General features: G+C 34.4%; 1 protein-coding gene across 1 annotated transcript in view; it reads left to right on the top strand.

Moving 5' to 3' along the window:
* The first annotated feature begins 4795 nt into the window (after positions 1-4795).
* Positions 4796-15212, top strand: part of LOC132285714 (G patch domain-containing protein TGH) — a 37847-nt gene continuing 27430 nt past the window's right edge. Inside the window, exons 1-7 of the mRNA XM_059787909.1 lie at positions 4796-5139; positions 5896-5986; positions 6083-6177; positions 9724-9827; positions 10617-10678; positions 10766-10840; positions 12606-12757. Coding sequence (XP_059643892.1) covers positions 5005-5139; positions 5896-5986; positions 6083-6177; positions 9724-9827; positions 10617-10678; positions 10766-10840; positions 12606-12757 — 714 coding nt within the window. The 5' untranslated portion in view covers positions 4796-5004. The remainder of the gene's footprint in view (positions 5140-5895; positions 5987-6082; positions 6178-9723; positions 9828-10616; positions 10679-10765; positions 10841-12605; positions 12758-15212) is intronic.

Raw genomic sequence — 15212 nt, 5'->3', positions numbered from 1 at the left:
TATATTTTATTAAGTGATAAACATGAGTCCCACTTGAATATGAGAATAGTCTTTTCAAGTCTAATTAACTTATTCGTGCAAATATTATTTTTCTAGTGAAAAATAAACAATGTTGACTATTGTTAATTTATTTGTTTGATTAACAAAATAAGTTATTAATAATTCTAAATTAATCCACTTTTATTGAGTTACATGAGAGGTAAATTGGTTTCACTTTAGTAGACCGATAATAGATGCAAAATTTATTTAAAATTGAAATATGATCACATGTCGAATTGGATGAGAAGTCGAGGATCAGTATTGGTACGAACCACATGCAGCCCAACGGCGTGAAAGTTCTTGTAATTCTTATTTGTGACAAAATTTCCTCGAATATATATACTCAAATTGATTCGAGCACTAATTTGCACTGAGATGAAAGTATATGCCAATAAAAATTTGGAGAATCCATGCTCAAATCATGCTTGTGTAGTTGAGAGAAATATAAGTTTCATCTAATCATAGGAATGTGTGATCGACAATATAATTTTGTTATGTCTTAGAGGTTGTGCAGGTTCATAATACTGGATATATATATATATATTATGAATTGTGATAGTTAAGGCCTCGTTTGGATGGGAGTATTTGGGGGATAGGGAAAGAAAATAAAATAAATGATTAGGATTGTTGTGTTTGGATGGGAGGATTTCAGGAGGAAATAAAGGATTGGGAAGGATCCCTCCAAATCCCTCATATTGTGTCACGACCCGAATTTGTAGGACTCGGTCCATGAAAAAGAAAGAATAAACTCAGTCCTTAGGCTCCCAATTGAACCCAAGTATGGTGGTCACCTAAAATATCCCAAAACCTGTTTCAAGTCCTCAAAACACCATTCATTATGCTAGAGCTTCAAAATCGTACACACTTCATATAATTACAAGCACTAAGTTTGATAATCATAACCTTAGTTACATATCATACTCGCCTTACATCAAATGTGATATAAGTTTCTCTTGCAACGTAGAGATATCATTAAATTACATGCTCACAACAAAAAACATATAGACATTACTTCATGCATAACATTAATTTACACCAAAAGTTATGTCATGCTAGCGGTATGCATGAGACAAAACGGATTCCAAACTTCACATGGCAACTTCAATGATGAGATTGATGAATCTTTCCTTCCACTTGTTCTTCACCTAAAATTTGTCAACGAGTGAGCTTAAAATTGCTCAGTAAAGAGTGCCTAAATAACACTTCCTATAATATCGTAAGTCATGCTCACATAACACATAATGAAATAAATAAGAAGCGATCATGCTTTTAGGATAAAGGTAAAAGTAGATGTATAAGTTACAAGTTACAACAAATTCCAAAGAGTAAAATAACGTTGGCACGTTGGTACTACAACATAACTCAAATAAAGTAACTTTAGGAACACCATCCAAATCATATGCTAATGCACACCTACACTTCATGAAGTCCCCTGCATGGACTCACACACACAACACAACATTGTGATCCAAAAATTAACATAAAAACATGGATTGGTTCACAACTGAGTATGGAGTACTTTCCCATATCCCTACCCTCGATTGACGGGTTACTAATCTGTCGGTAACGACACCCACTTGGCCAATTTTTGAGATTTTCAACCCTATTTCAACCAGAACCAATCCCATTTCCCACACACTTAGGAAAATCAGCACCATAAACTTACGAAAATTCAATACTCGCACTTGTGTTCCACCACACACATACTCTATGCAATGCAATATGAGTAATAATAAAGGGATTATGTTAATACATGCTAACAAAATGAGCAGCTAGCAAGAATGAATGACTTTCACATAGACTTTTTGACGAACACATAGCATGCTATCACATAACTAAAACAATTGTATATGTTGAATTCAATTATGACACCAAGATAGAACAATTTATTCATTTACATAATTCTTAGCACCTTCTTATAATTTTTAGCACTTAAATATAACTTTTAGCATTTTAAATATAAATTCCAACACATATAAACCCTCGTAACATGTATCCCCACACATAAGATACGCAATGCACAAAAAACAAAAAAAATGTGGTATCACATATTGTATCCATAAAAAAATGAGAAGATTTAAAGGAAAATGAAAGTAGGTTAGTCATACTTTCATAATGCCAGAATTAAACTCCAGTGTTATAACATTGACTTGAAGAACCACCGTCGTAGGAGAAGGATGTATCAATTTCAACGATGTGATAAACTGCAAATCCACAATATACTATTCTAAAGGGAAAAGATACATATAGAAGAAAAGAGGACATAACACAAAATTATAAAGAGAGAGAGTGTATACATAGAGAGATTGTATTTGTACGGAGTAATGCATCAGAAGAAATCTGAAGTTTAGATCGGAAAAGAAAGCAGCGACGTCTCCTCTAATTTCAATCCAATACCGCTAAAATGTTTCTTTCTATTTATTGCTGAAATTATTATTCTTTCCAATTTATGTGGAATTTTGCAAATCGGCGATTTGCAACTGCTATTGCAGAGGAGGTGGAGGACTTAGAGGTGTTTGGATGATGATGATAAGTTCGGTATAGCGGTGAAGGAACTTACCGGTGAGACTTAGATGGTGGCCGGAGGCTACGACAAGGCTGATAGGAGCAAGGAATGGCCGGAGAGAAGCAAGGAGGATTGACTGTGTCCCAAACCCGGACTAGAATGGGGCTTGGATCCCTCATAGTACAAATTTTACAACGGTAGGGTGGATGGTGGTGGTGGTGGTTCGCCGGAGAAAAAAGGGGTGGATGGTGGTGGTGATATCTACATTGAGAATTATAGATGGAGGGTATGATAGTAATTCGATTGCTATCCTTTCTTTTATTTTCCCTCATCTATCATATCCAAACAAGAATACTAGCATTTCCTTTATTTTATTTCCTATCAATTCAAACATGAAGGTAAATTATTGCTATCATTTCCTTTAGTTTATTTTCTCTTGTAACTAATATTATCCTATCATTTATTTTCTCTCCTTCGCATCCAAACGAAGCCTAAGTGACGTAGGTTTTGTTTAGTTCAGTGTAATAATTTTTTATTTTTAGAGAACTGAAAAAAACCTCACGACGAGTGTTATAACATGGGGCGAATGGCAAAAAAACCTCCCTCGACTTTCACCTGTTAGCAAAAAACCCCCTTATGAATTATTTTAGCAAAAAATCCCTCTCAACTATCATGAGTGGGGTATTTTAACTGCTGTCTATTTAAGGAATTATATTTTGGACGAAAATACCCCTTAAACAGTTCAACAAATTTTTTTTTTTTTTTTTATTTACCTTCTATTATCTCTCTAACCTCTCAATCTCCTCCATCCCACCATCCCCACCACAACCCACCTCGGCCACTGCCACCACAATCCACCTCCATCCAACCCTTCTATATCTCTCCACTCACCGCCACCGCCACCACCAAAATGGAAATTGGGCTCTTGAAAGGAATAACAATATCCATAAACATAATTTCTCAACTGTTTTGAATTGTTAAATTTCTTTAGCCTTTTTTGTGATTTGGTCAAATTGTTGTGTAATTGTGTTTCTTCATGTTTTTAGATTTTGGTTGTGTTTGCTTTTTCTGTCTCTTTTTTATCTGCCTCTCATTCGCAGCTTTGTTCACTTTTACATAGGCATTACCTTTTCATATATATATATATATATATATATATATATATATATATATATATATTCCTGAAGTAATTAATAAATGTTTTGCACAAATTTGCAATTTCATTGGGTTATTAGTTTTTATTGAAGTGAATTGATTTGATTCCTAATTTGTGGGGCTGTATGTTACCACATCATTAGTTTCACAGTGGATGGAGGTGGATTGTGGTGGCAGTGGCAGAGGTGGGTTACGGTGGCGATGGTGGGATGGAGGAGATTGAGAGGTTAGAAAAAAAAAAAATAAAAATAAATAAATAAAATTGTTAGAACTATTTAAGGGATATTTTTGTCCAAAACATAACCCTTTAAACAGAAATCAGTTGAAATACTTCCACATGATAGTTGAGGGGAATTTTTTGCGAAAACAATTTACAAAGGAGGTTTTTTTGTTAATAGGTGAAAGTCGAGGGGGGTTTTTCGCAATTCGCCCTATAATATATAATGTTAAATGTAGTAAAAATTTAAAATAGTCAACGTCTATATGACTGTCAATATAAAAAATCTCACGAAAGTGTCAGTTGTATTTTACCCTAAAATGTATATTGCTAAAAAAACTATATCGCTTGTCAGTCCACAACTTCCGATTAAAATGCGATTTGGGACTATAAATAAATTAATCGTGTATATTTTTAGCATGAATTTTTTTCAAAAAAATTATAAAAAATTGTCATTTTATAGTTTGAGTAACATAAAACTTGTCATAAAAGAAATTATTAAAAGTTTATAAAACTTTCTCAAAAAATATTATATTATAATTATTATTTTTTAAAAGTTTATATGATAGTTAAGTAGCTATAGAAAATAATTTTCTTTCATTTTATTTTCTGCTAATTATTTTATTTATTTTATTTTATTGTAATTTCTAACTAACCAAATGGAGGCATATCTTTGTGCTCTATTAATCCATAATCTAAAAGTTCTAGACAGACTTTAAATTCAAACACATCCTCATTTTTAAGTCATCCTCGCGACCTATTGATAATAAATACAATATATATTTTTTATAATAAATATAAAATATAAAATTATAATAAATAAAATATATATATTTTTTCTTGATTTTGAAACTGTTAAATTTCGAAATTTTCTCCCTTTCTATTTCATGAATTTTCAAGATTTTCTGCCAAACCAAACAACGCCTGAAAGCTCTCCCCTTTCCTTTCCCCACTTAATTTTCCCTTTGCTAGAGAGTTCTCTCCGACAGACAGATAACACTACTAATAATACCCTTGGAAGTGTAAGGTCAATCCTCTAATCACCGGTCAAGGTTGATAACAGTGGTTTCGAATTCATCTATAGAAAATGGGCAGTGACGAAGAAGATTTCGTGTTCTTCGGGAAGCCGATTGAGCGAGAAGAAGACAACTCCAGCCGCAAGAAGAAAGCCCTCGCTGAGGCTACCGGTCAATTGCGAACCCTTCCATCTTGGAAACAAGAGGTATTTCTTATATATATATATATATATCTATATCTATCTGGTGTATGTGTACTTCTACATATTTGAGAATGAAACATGTATAGTTGTATTAGGTTCAATTGAGCGTGATAATTGTTCCAAGTATTGGATGCACATATAATTCAGAACCCTAATTTTTTTCTGCTTCCGGACATGTTATAAGCAAATAACGGAGAATTATATGGTAATGATCAGTTAAGTTCAAGGAAAGTTGTGAACTACTATAATTGATTGAAGGCTTACCTTAATTTCTCTTATAGCGTTTAATTTATTCCTCTCTAGCAATTTTATTTTTAAATTTATGCTATTATTTGATCATGGTTTTACTTTGCAATTGAAGGCTTACCTTCATTTGTTATTGAGGGTTTCGATCAAATTGTTTTGTTGTTTATTTTGGTATTAATGGGATTTTAGGTGGTCATGGGAAGCATTTGAAAGTTCCAACTAATTTTGGGGGATGGGTTCTTACCTTCAAATGCTGTGTAAACCGCAGTGGAGCCATTTTGTTTCCATGGGATATTAAAGACACCCTTATTGTGAATCAAATTTGTAATGCTGGTCCATCAGATTATGCTTATAAATTTACAAGGGATAGTGGCAGTACATGGTGGTAAAGACTGCATATGCCAACATGAATGTATTTTTAGATTAAACAATGGATTAACAATATTCTTAATTTAAGTGTCTTTGTGTGTTGCGAATCAGATGTTAGCCATGTTAAGTTTTTGTAATTTTCAGGTCAGAGATGAAGAAGGGAGAAGAAGATTCCATGGAGCATTTACAGGAGGTTATTCTGCTGGTTACTATAATACTGTTGGGACTAAAGAGGGTATATTTTCAGTGCACCTTAGAATTAGGCTACTTCATATTGCTCTGAATTTCTTGTTGGTGTCATTTTCACTAACATGTGTGAAATTACTTGCAGGATGGACTCCACAATCATTTACGTCATCCAGGAAGAATAGAGCTGAAGTTAAGCAACAAAATATTATTAACTTCTTGGATGATGATGAGAAAGAGGTATGTTCTGTTATATTGTCTTCCTTTTTTTATATAACTGTATCTGTCTTCGTTCTTTGAAATGTAATATTCAATTTTATGCACACAATAATTTTGATTCTAAGTCATTTTCTTCAGCTAAGACCCTGCTCTATTTTCTCAATTATATATATTTTTTCGAGAAATGGTGAAGTGATGTCAATCAATTTTCGTTTGAGGGAAAACTTGTCTGAGGTGTGGCATGTTTTGTGGTCATATTATCGAATATGTGGTTATTTTTCAATTTTACTTTTCCCCTCCTAAGCTTGAAGTTGAAGCATGAACACATCTTTCATTTAACCTAACTCTAAGAGGAAAAAAAAGATCAAGATAGTTTGGGAAATTAAGAATTTGTATAAATCACAGTAGGAAGCATAAATGTATGCCAGAGCTCCTTTCCTTAAATATTTTGTGATTAGAAGATAAAATTGTAAAAACAATAAATTTAGAAGTTCATAACCATCATCATCCTTGTCTTTATCCCATAGAGATGGGTCAGCCTCATGAGTTATCTTTTTCCATTCTTTCCTATTATAGACTATACTCTTAAATTTAGACTTTTCAAGTCGTTTTTAATTACTTCATCCCATGTGAGTTTTGGTCGGCCTCTTTGTCGCTTACCTTCTACGCAAATAACTCTTCCTCTTTTTATAGGTTCATCATTGGGCCTACTTTGACTATGACCATACCACTAAAGTTTACATCCTAATTTTATCATTTATAGGTGCCATATCTAATGTTTCCCTCATACGTTCGTTATTTATCTCATCTCATTTAGTGATTCCTATCACCTCATTTCCGCTACATGGATGTATTTGCGCCTTTCTCAGCTCTCAAAATTCCACTCCATACAATATTGCCAGCCTAATAACCGTTCTATAGAATTTTCCTTTTAGTTTATTTAGTATATGTTTGTCACAAGGGATACCACTAACTTGCCTCCATTTTGTCCACCCAACTCCAATCCGACTGACTACGGTTCTGTTTGGCAACCGCTTTTGCTTTGCGCTTTTGTGTTGACCCAAAACAGAAGCAACATTTTTTCTTTTCTTTTTTTGAGAGGTAAGCATTTAGAATTCATTAATAAAACCAACAAAGGCAAAACCAATTACAAAACCGGGATTTAATGACGTCATGATAGCCCCAGACCAACCAAATCAAAATAAACCAGCAAACAATACAAACATAAACTCCTAACAAAAAGATAACAGATAAAAGCCAGAAAGAAGGCAAGAATTCAGCAACCCAGCAAAGATCCTTAATTTTTTTGATAAGTAACCCAGCAAAGATCCTTAATACTATTCATAAGCAATGTTTTTGCTTTCAGTGTGTTCAATACTATTCATAAGCATGTTTGGCACTTTGAAAAATAAAATGGCTAGTTAAAAAGGTTGTTTAGGGTTTTTATTTTTTATTTTTTTTGGGGGGGGGGGGGGGGGGGTTTCGTACTATTAAAATCACAACAAACATTACCAAACACACTTCCATGTTTTGCTTCGCTACAATACATTATCCGAAGCAAAAAACATGAAGCAGGCTTGCCAAACAGGGCCTACATCACCGTCTATCTCCCCATCTTTTTGTAGTATTGATCCTACCTAGGTAACGGAAATAGTTTTTGTGAGTAATTATTTGGTCTGGTAGTGTAATATTTGTATTGTCATCTTTTTCTACCTTATCAAATTTACATGTCATATATTCCGTTTGTAGTTTTATTAATTCTTAGGCCCCTTGACTCTAATGCTTTCCTCCATGTTTCTAATTTTGTTGCTAACGCTTTGAGGTATCTATTAGTCCTGATTACACCATGGGATGCTTTCTTGAATATCTTTCGTTATTTCGTCTAATATTATCACAATTAGGTATGGACTCAACATCGATCCTTGGTGTAGTCCCCACCTTACAGGGAAGTCACTAGTTTCCCCGCATGTAGTGTTAACTCAAGTCAGTGTCTAACTATACATGTCTTGAATAAGATTTTTAAGTTTTATAATTGTTTTCTTTGTGGATCACATTCTTATGCACTATCTTGTGGCGTATGATTGTTGGAACCTTATCTTCGGCATTTTTGGCGTACACTGGGTAATGCCTCAGTCTTCCAAAGGACTGATTAATGCGTGGAGAAGATGTCCAGTGAGAAGTCACGCTCGTGACTATTGGAGGATAGTTCTACACTGTGTTTGGTGGTGTTTATGGAGAGAGAGAGGAATAGCAGAAACTTTGAAGGAAAGGAATTGTCTTTCGCGACCTTGAAAATTCATATTCTTCGTTCTATTTTCTGTTATGTGAAAGGAAGCGCTTGCTCCTCGACTGATGACGTAGTTGATCTTTTGGACTCTATTGGTCCTTAGGTTCAGCCTTTGTTTTTTGTATTAGGGACGCGTTCCCCTTTTGAACGCTTTTCTAATCGACTTTTACTTATCAAACAAAAAAAAAAAGTACTTGTTTTCTTTGTAGAGTCCACCAAATTATGTCCCTTGGGGTCCTACATCCTTTCTGCTTGTTTGTTTGTTAATAATATGTTGCCTAAGGAATTTTTAATTTTTTTTAGGAATTTTTTTTTTTAATGTCCATTGGCACTCTATCATATGCCTCCTTTAAATTTAGAAGTTACATGAATTTATAGTTTAAATTAAAGAAAACTATTGTGAATTCTGGAATAATCTTGAAGATATTGGGAACTTGGAAATAATTTTTGCTAGGTAAGTTGCTATCATTTTAAAGCTAAATTATAGTTTGATTGGATCGAGTTTAAAGTTAAAAAATTTAAACTGACCCTTTAACCTTCAAATCTCTCTCTCTCTCACACACACAATACACTCCACAAGAACATGTGCTTGTAATTTTTTTTTTAATCTCACTATATTATGCATGCTTGCCATCAATCAGTCTTGCTTCCTAAGGTTGTTTTTTAGAAGTCCATTGTTTGATTCAGCTGGTACTATTTTTGGTGCTATGCTTTTATTCAAACAGGAATTCAACTGTAATAAATCTGAGTTTATTGAATATATATATATTTTTATATGTGTCTTAGAATTTCAGAAAGTTACAATCAATTGTGCGGTTTAAGATTCTAAGACCTTCCGTCTGCCCTCAAGCCCTACGAACTTTCAGTACTTGTAGAGAACTGGCTAACAGGGCATTTTCTCCTCGAATGTACTGTGATATAGAACTGGTTAACAGGGCATTTTTAACTAATAATCTTACTAGTGTGGATATAAATCTGCTCAGATGTAACACTGGCTAGACCTTCATTGTGATTATCAGTCCCCAAATCACAAAAAAAGCAAGGACTTGAATTACACCTTGATACATCCGTTCGGCATAATTTCTTCCCACCAAAAACAATAGACTGAATTTTTTTTGTAGATCACATAGGATGCGGTTGTTGGGTCTTAATAATTGTCATACGCTTGACATTTAATCTACTGAATGCAGTTAATTCAAATTTATGGAATTTATATTGTTTAATACTGCTAATCTAGTAGACAGCCATTCAAGTGTTTTAATTGGCCTTTTCACATTTAGGAAATGGAAGGCCGCTCCTTGGGGACATCTATGCAGTTTGATACATTTGGATTCACAGCTGCCGAACTTGCTCGCAAACAAGCTGAGAAGGAACAGCAACAGAGGTTTTTTCATGTGCTCATCATTCACATTTCTTGATATTGTGATAAGTAATGGCATTATACAAGTAGGAGTTGAGTACTTTTACCAATGCTTTATGCCAATTACATTGCTCAGAAAACCATTGGCCTAACTGTTGAATCATTTCCAATTGGTTGTGATGAAGTTGTTAGATATTACAAACTGTAGTGCATTTTGGGTTCTCTACATTCAGTTCCTCCTTTCCTCTTTTCCTTTTAATATTTCTTCACCCTTTAACTTTTTATTTGAATTTGAAGTCCGTGACATTCTGAGCATATATTATTATTATTTTGTGGGAAGGGGGTTTGTACCTGTTTTAATACACCATTCTCTTAAAGTCATAAGTAATGCTTCAATTACTTTTCACCTGGAAATTTGAATAATTTTCTTATCATTATTATTACTGTTCCAGTGAATTTGTTTTTGAATTTACTTTGGGTACCGAAACAACGACATATTTCTGGCCTTTATAACTAGTTGTTGAATTTTCCTCCACTTTTTTGTTTTAGTATTCAGTTGTAACTTTGCATTTTGAATATGAATGTTCTATGTCAATTATAGCCTTGATTCCTTTTTAAATGTTCTGCATCAAGTATAATACTTTATCGTATGTGCTATGTTGTTCTGGAATCTAGTTTTTTTTTTTTTTTTTTTCCTCTTTGTTTGTGTGTGCGCAATTTTTTTTTTTTTTTTCTTTTTTCCTTGTGTTTTGTTTTCATTTCTTGCGGGCAGGGTCATCAAAATATCTTAGGCTTGTCTTTCATGTATTGCAGACCGTCAGCTATTCCTGGACCTGCTCCAGATGAAATTGTTCTTCCAGCCACTGATTCTATTGGTTCGCTTCATTTTTACTGTGAAAACTATATCTTGGTTCCATTTGTGGTTATTGCATCTCTCAACACTTCATGCTATTGCTGATCAGGTGTAAAGTTGCTGCTGAAAATGGGATGGCGGCATGGTCATTCAATAAGGGATTCACACCCTAATTCATTGTATGGTATGTTCTTCCTACCAATTTAGAACCATCTGGTAATTCATCTGCATTCCATATCCCTTTTTTTATGTATGTTGTTCTACCATACATCTATAGGCATCTTTTCTTCTTCACCTGATCCAAAAGATGGGGTTAGTATCTTGGGTGATCCAGATCTCAATACTGAGGCATTCTTATGGAAATACGGTGGACATTCAAGAAGAAGAGGGTAGATTGATGTTTTCTCATGGAGTCCCTTGTACGAGCCTGGTTCCTAGAAAATGAAGTAAATGTTGTAAATCAGCATTTGAGTTATGCTAGATCGACATTCATCAATGATCTATTGATAGATAACAATTTAAAAATTCTGATTAATCTTCTTGTGTGGGAGGAGTACCAAGAGGATGAATTGGAAGGTGGGTGTGAGGTTGGGATAGCTTTTGGGCGAGTAGGTTGAGGTCTTATGGTGTTGAAACACTATATTCCGTGGATCATGGCACAACATCCCTGGATTTCCTCTCTTCATTTGCACAAGATGATAAATTTGGAGTATAGGGCACACAAATGGATACATGATGTTTCTGTGTGAAACCACAGGATACAGTGTCAATCGGGAAAAACAATTAGAAATTTAATGTTATTTTAGTCATATCATTCTGTACCATGTGAGCGGTAGGACCTTTTTTTTTTTTTCTTTCCCCGAAAGCAATTTTGGGTTTCCTAGGTTCCATGGCCAATTTTTCACATGAATAGTGGGATTTTAAAGAATGTTTCAAACGCTATTAGTTTTGTACCTTGGAAAAAATCTATATGCTTGTCTTCAGCATATCTTAAAGGAGTATCAGGAAAAAGTTTTGGACTCAAGCTGTGAGATGATTTGAAGTCATTGAAGTGGAGCCCATTTTGGAGATATTTATGCGCTCTCCCGAATTGTTCTTGATATGATGCATTTTGAATAAAGTTGCTTGTATAGTTTCTTCCCGTGATGAATGGCCTGCATGCATACGGTTGGCATTGGAAACAGGAAACAAGGCTCTAAAGAGAATCGGTTGAATTAAGGGGAAATGATTTGAGATTGCATAGGAAAACTAGAGGGAATTCTGATGAGAAACTTTGCCAAGACAAATAGGAACTGAATATACGTGTAAAAACTTTAAGTAAAAACCTTGGGGAGAAGAACTACCAAAACTTGAAGAAGATGGTTATGATTATGTTTCGTATTGGACTATTGGGAAATGAAAAAGACTTCAAAGAATTATAGGAATTTTCCCATCAATTTTGGAGTCGATTCCAGTTTAAGATTGCAACAATTTTATATGATTTTGAGGAAGATGGTTATTTATGTTTGGTATTGGAGAAAGACTTGCAAGAATTATTGGCAATTTCCTGTAATTTTGGTGTTCTATTCCAGTTTAAGATGAACATTGTTATATGATTCTAAAACATGTATCACGTGTTTCTCAATGATTTTAAGGCATTCCCAGCTATATATATATATATATATATATATATATATATATATATATATTTGCAGATTTCTAGAAGATTTTCGGGTTTCCTTTCTGGGAGCAAGACCTTCTTTTTTCCTCTTTTTTCTTTTCTTTTTGTTCTTTTTCTTTGTAATTTTTAATCTAACGATGGCATGTATTTTCCTTAAAACATTATTTACCTTGAAGTTTGTTAAAATATATATATTTTTTTGTTATCAAACTTTGCTTTGATGAGTTTTATTTAATTAGATTAATTCAATTTTGTTGTAACACATCTTATTTTTGTTGTTTTAATCCAGATGCTCGCAGAGAAGCTAGAAAAGCTTTTCTGGCATTTTCTTCTGATGATACAACCAACCAGCTTACGCATCCTGAGGTTGCTAAGGTTGATCTTGAAAATGTTATGGAGCTACCCACTGATGGTGTTAATCAGGTTTCTCAGAGTACACCGGTGAGCAGATTTATCAATTCTATTGATTGAATGAGTAAATTTTGTTGCCTCATTTGGCTTTGATTCCTCCATAAATTAAATTACATACCTCTACATGATTACTGTTTAAACATCATTTTCTCAAATTAAGATGGCGTGTTCAAAAAATTTAGTTCTAATATTTTCACTTTCTTTTTGGGTACAAAACGAACCTTTTCCTAAATTTTTGAGTGTTCTTTAAGTTCATGGACATGTGAGGTGCCACAGCATGCATTGAACAATTTTTTTCTGGACCTTTGCCATACTGTTTCATGATATAGCTACAATTTGAGTTTCCAATGAATTACAAGGTCATAGAAAATGATCTATTTTGGCCGTTGAAAGATCACATTGTAATTATTGTTAACCCAAATTCATATGTTCAGCTACTTGCTGTTTTACCATAATTGTATAATTAGTGCTGGCAGTTAATTGACGGTATGATATATTGTTTGCTATTGTGGTTTCAGTTAAGCTGATTATGAAACTTGTTATCCGATATTATTGGCATGGACTAATTCAAATTTTTATTCTGGTACTATAAGTAACAAACAAGGACTATTGTTTGCAGTATTAACAATACCATTGCAGTTCCTTTTCGTAAAAAATAAAATAAAATATAGCTTGACACATGAATGTTGCTGATGTTTATGTTTGATCAATCCCAATACATATGTAGTTGATAAATAATGGATACTTAACGTGAAAATACATTCTAGTGTTGCTCAACATGTTTCTGATAAAATTATACAGTCGTTTCTCTGCAAGATTCCCCTCAAATTTTTTTTTGATAAGTAAGATTCTCCCTCAAATTGAGTCGAGGAAAAGACCTTTTCATACTAAGGATAAATATATATGTTAGTATTGTTCTTTTAATTAGTTATGAACATGTCACGTTTAAAAAAATTGATCTCTAACTTCTACAAGCACGTCAGATTATTATAGACCAGTGCAATGGTGCATGTGGTGAATACCTAATCATTTTTATGTTGTAAATTCTTAATTATCCCATCGATCATTTGGTAAATGATTTGGTTCAGTTTTTATTTATCTTTGTGTTTTTGTTTTTATAAATTAGTTTCCTGTATCACTGTGTATCAACCGGTAGAAAGTTTTTCCGGGGCTTATTGATATTGTGATAATGCTAATTCTTGGAATCTTACTTGCTGTGACCACTGAACCTTCTTAATGCATTGTTATAACAATCTTGTTTATCTTTGTTGTTGAGGGCTGTCACATGAACTCCCTTCTTCCCTCAAGGTATCAGTTCAACATGACATGACATGACATGAGGATGGACATGGGGTGTGTCCTACACACGAATCCATATCAGACATCCTATGCATGTGATAATAGAAGAAGCTTGAACTTGATACTGCAAGACTTTGCTATTTCTAAAATAAGGAGAGATAAAAATCCATTTTTTCCTGTACACCATTTGTAATATATTTTAGGGTTAAATTACATTGACAACCCCTAAGGTGCCCTTGTTGTACTTAGATGCCATTTTTACGAAAACCCAAACAAACACACCTTGGGGTTTAGCACATGATATGGTAGAGAACAGTGGCAGCAAGTAGAGGTTTGGAGGTTCGATGGTAGAAATGTAGAAAAACAGAGGAGCAGTGGCTGGAAATTCAAATAAACAAATTGGTAGAGCGAAAGGATTGAAAACAAGAAAAAACGTATTGGAATCACTCCGACAGGGCCTAGGTATCACACCTAGAGAAAGCCTCACACCCTTAGAATTTGTGAATCACTCACAAAGAAGCCACAAAGGATATTTTTATTCATTCCTTGACTGAGTAATCGTTTCAATCCTTTCTCTCTACCAATCTGTTTATTTGAATTTCCAGCTACTTCTCCTCTGTTTTTCTACATTTCTACTATCGAACCTCCAAATTTCAGCCCTAGTTGTTAAAATTTTCAGAATCTGAATTCTTTGAGTTCTTAGCTATTTAAGGCTGCTCCCTTGTCCTACATCATGATAACTGCCATCACCCTCCTGTTAACTAGTCGTCGAGTCTTTCGCTGACGCTAAATTGCCATCGATCTTTGTCATGACATCCATTGCTTGTTCTTCAGTGTTGTTTCCTTCGCATTTGGTTTCTTTTCTTAGGGAAATATTTACTGATGTGATTAGAGTGGGAGCTTTGTCTGGTTATGGGCTTCAACTGGGTTGTGGCAAGGAGAGGGATAATGAGGAGGGCCGCGGTGATGGTTGGGTTAAGGGTGGTGGGTGAGGTTGTAGAGTTGGGATCTGGCAGCTGGTGGGATGCAGGTGCCATTGATGGCGGCGGGGTGACGGCGGCGGTACCATTGGGTTTGAATGAGGGTGTTGGAATGCATGGAGGAGTGGTTGGAATCATGGTTGGAGGGAAAGTCGGCGAAACTGTGAAGGTGGGGAGGGGGGGAGAGAGGGTTTTGACTGTGATCC

This window comes from Cornus florida, unplaced genomic scaffold (assembly GCF_030987335.1).
Source record: "Cornus florida cultivar Cherokee Brave unplaced genomic scaffold, ASM3098733v1 CherokeeBrave_3.0.0_Hap2_Chr11, whole genome shotgun sequence".
NCBI classification, from domain to species: domain Eukaryota; kingdom Viridiplantae; phylum Streptophyta; class Magnoliopsida; order Cornales; family Cornaceae; genus Cornus; species Cornus florida.
The sequence above is the reverse complement of the archived record's forward strand: the minus strand, read 5'-3'. Positions and strand labels throughout refer to the sequence as shown.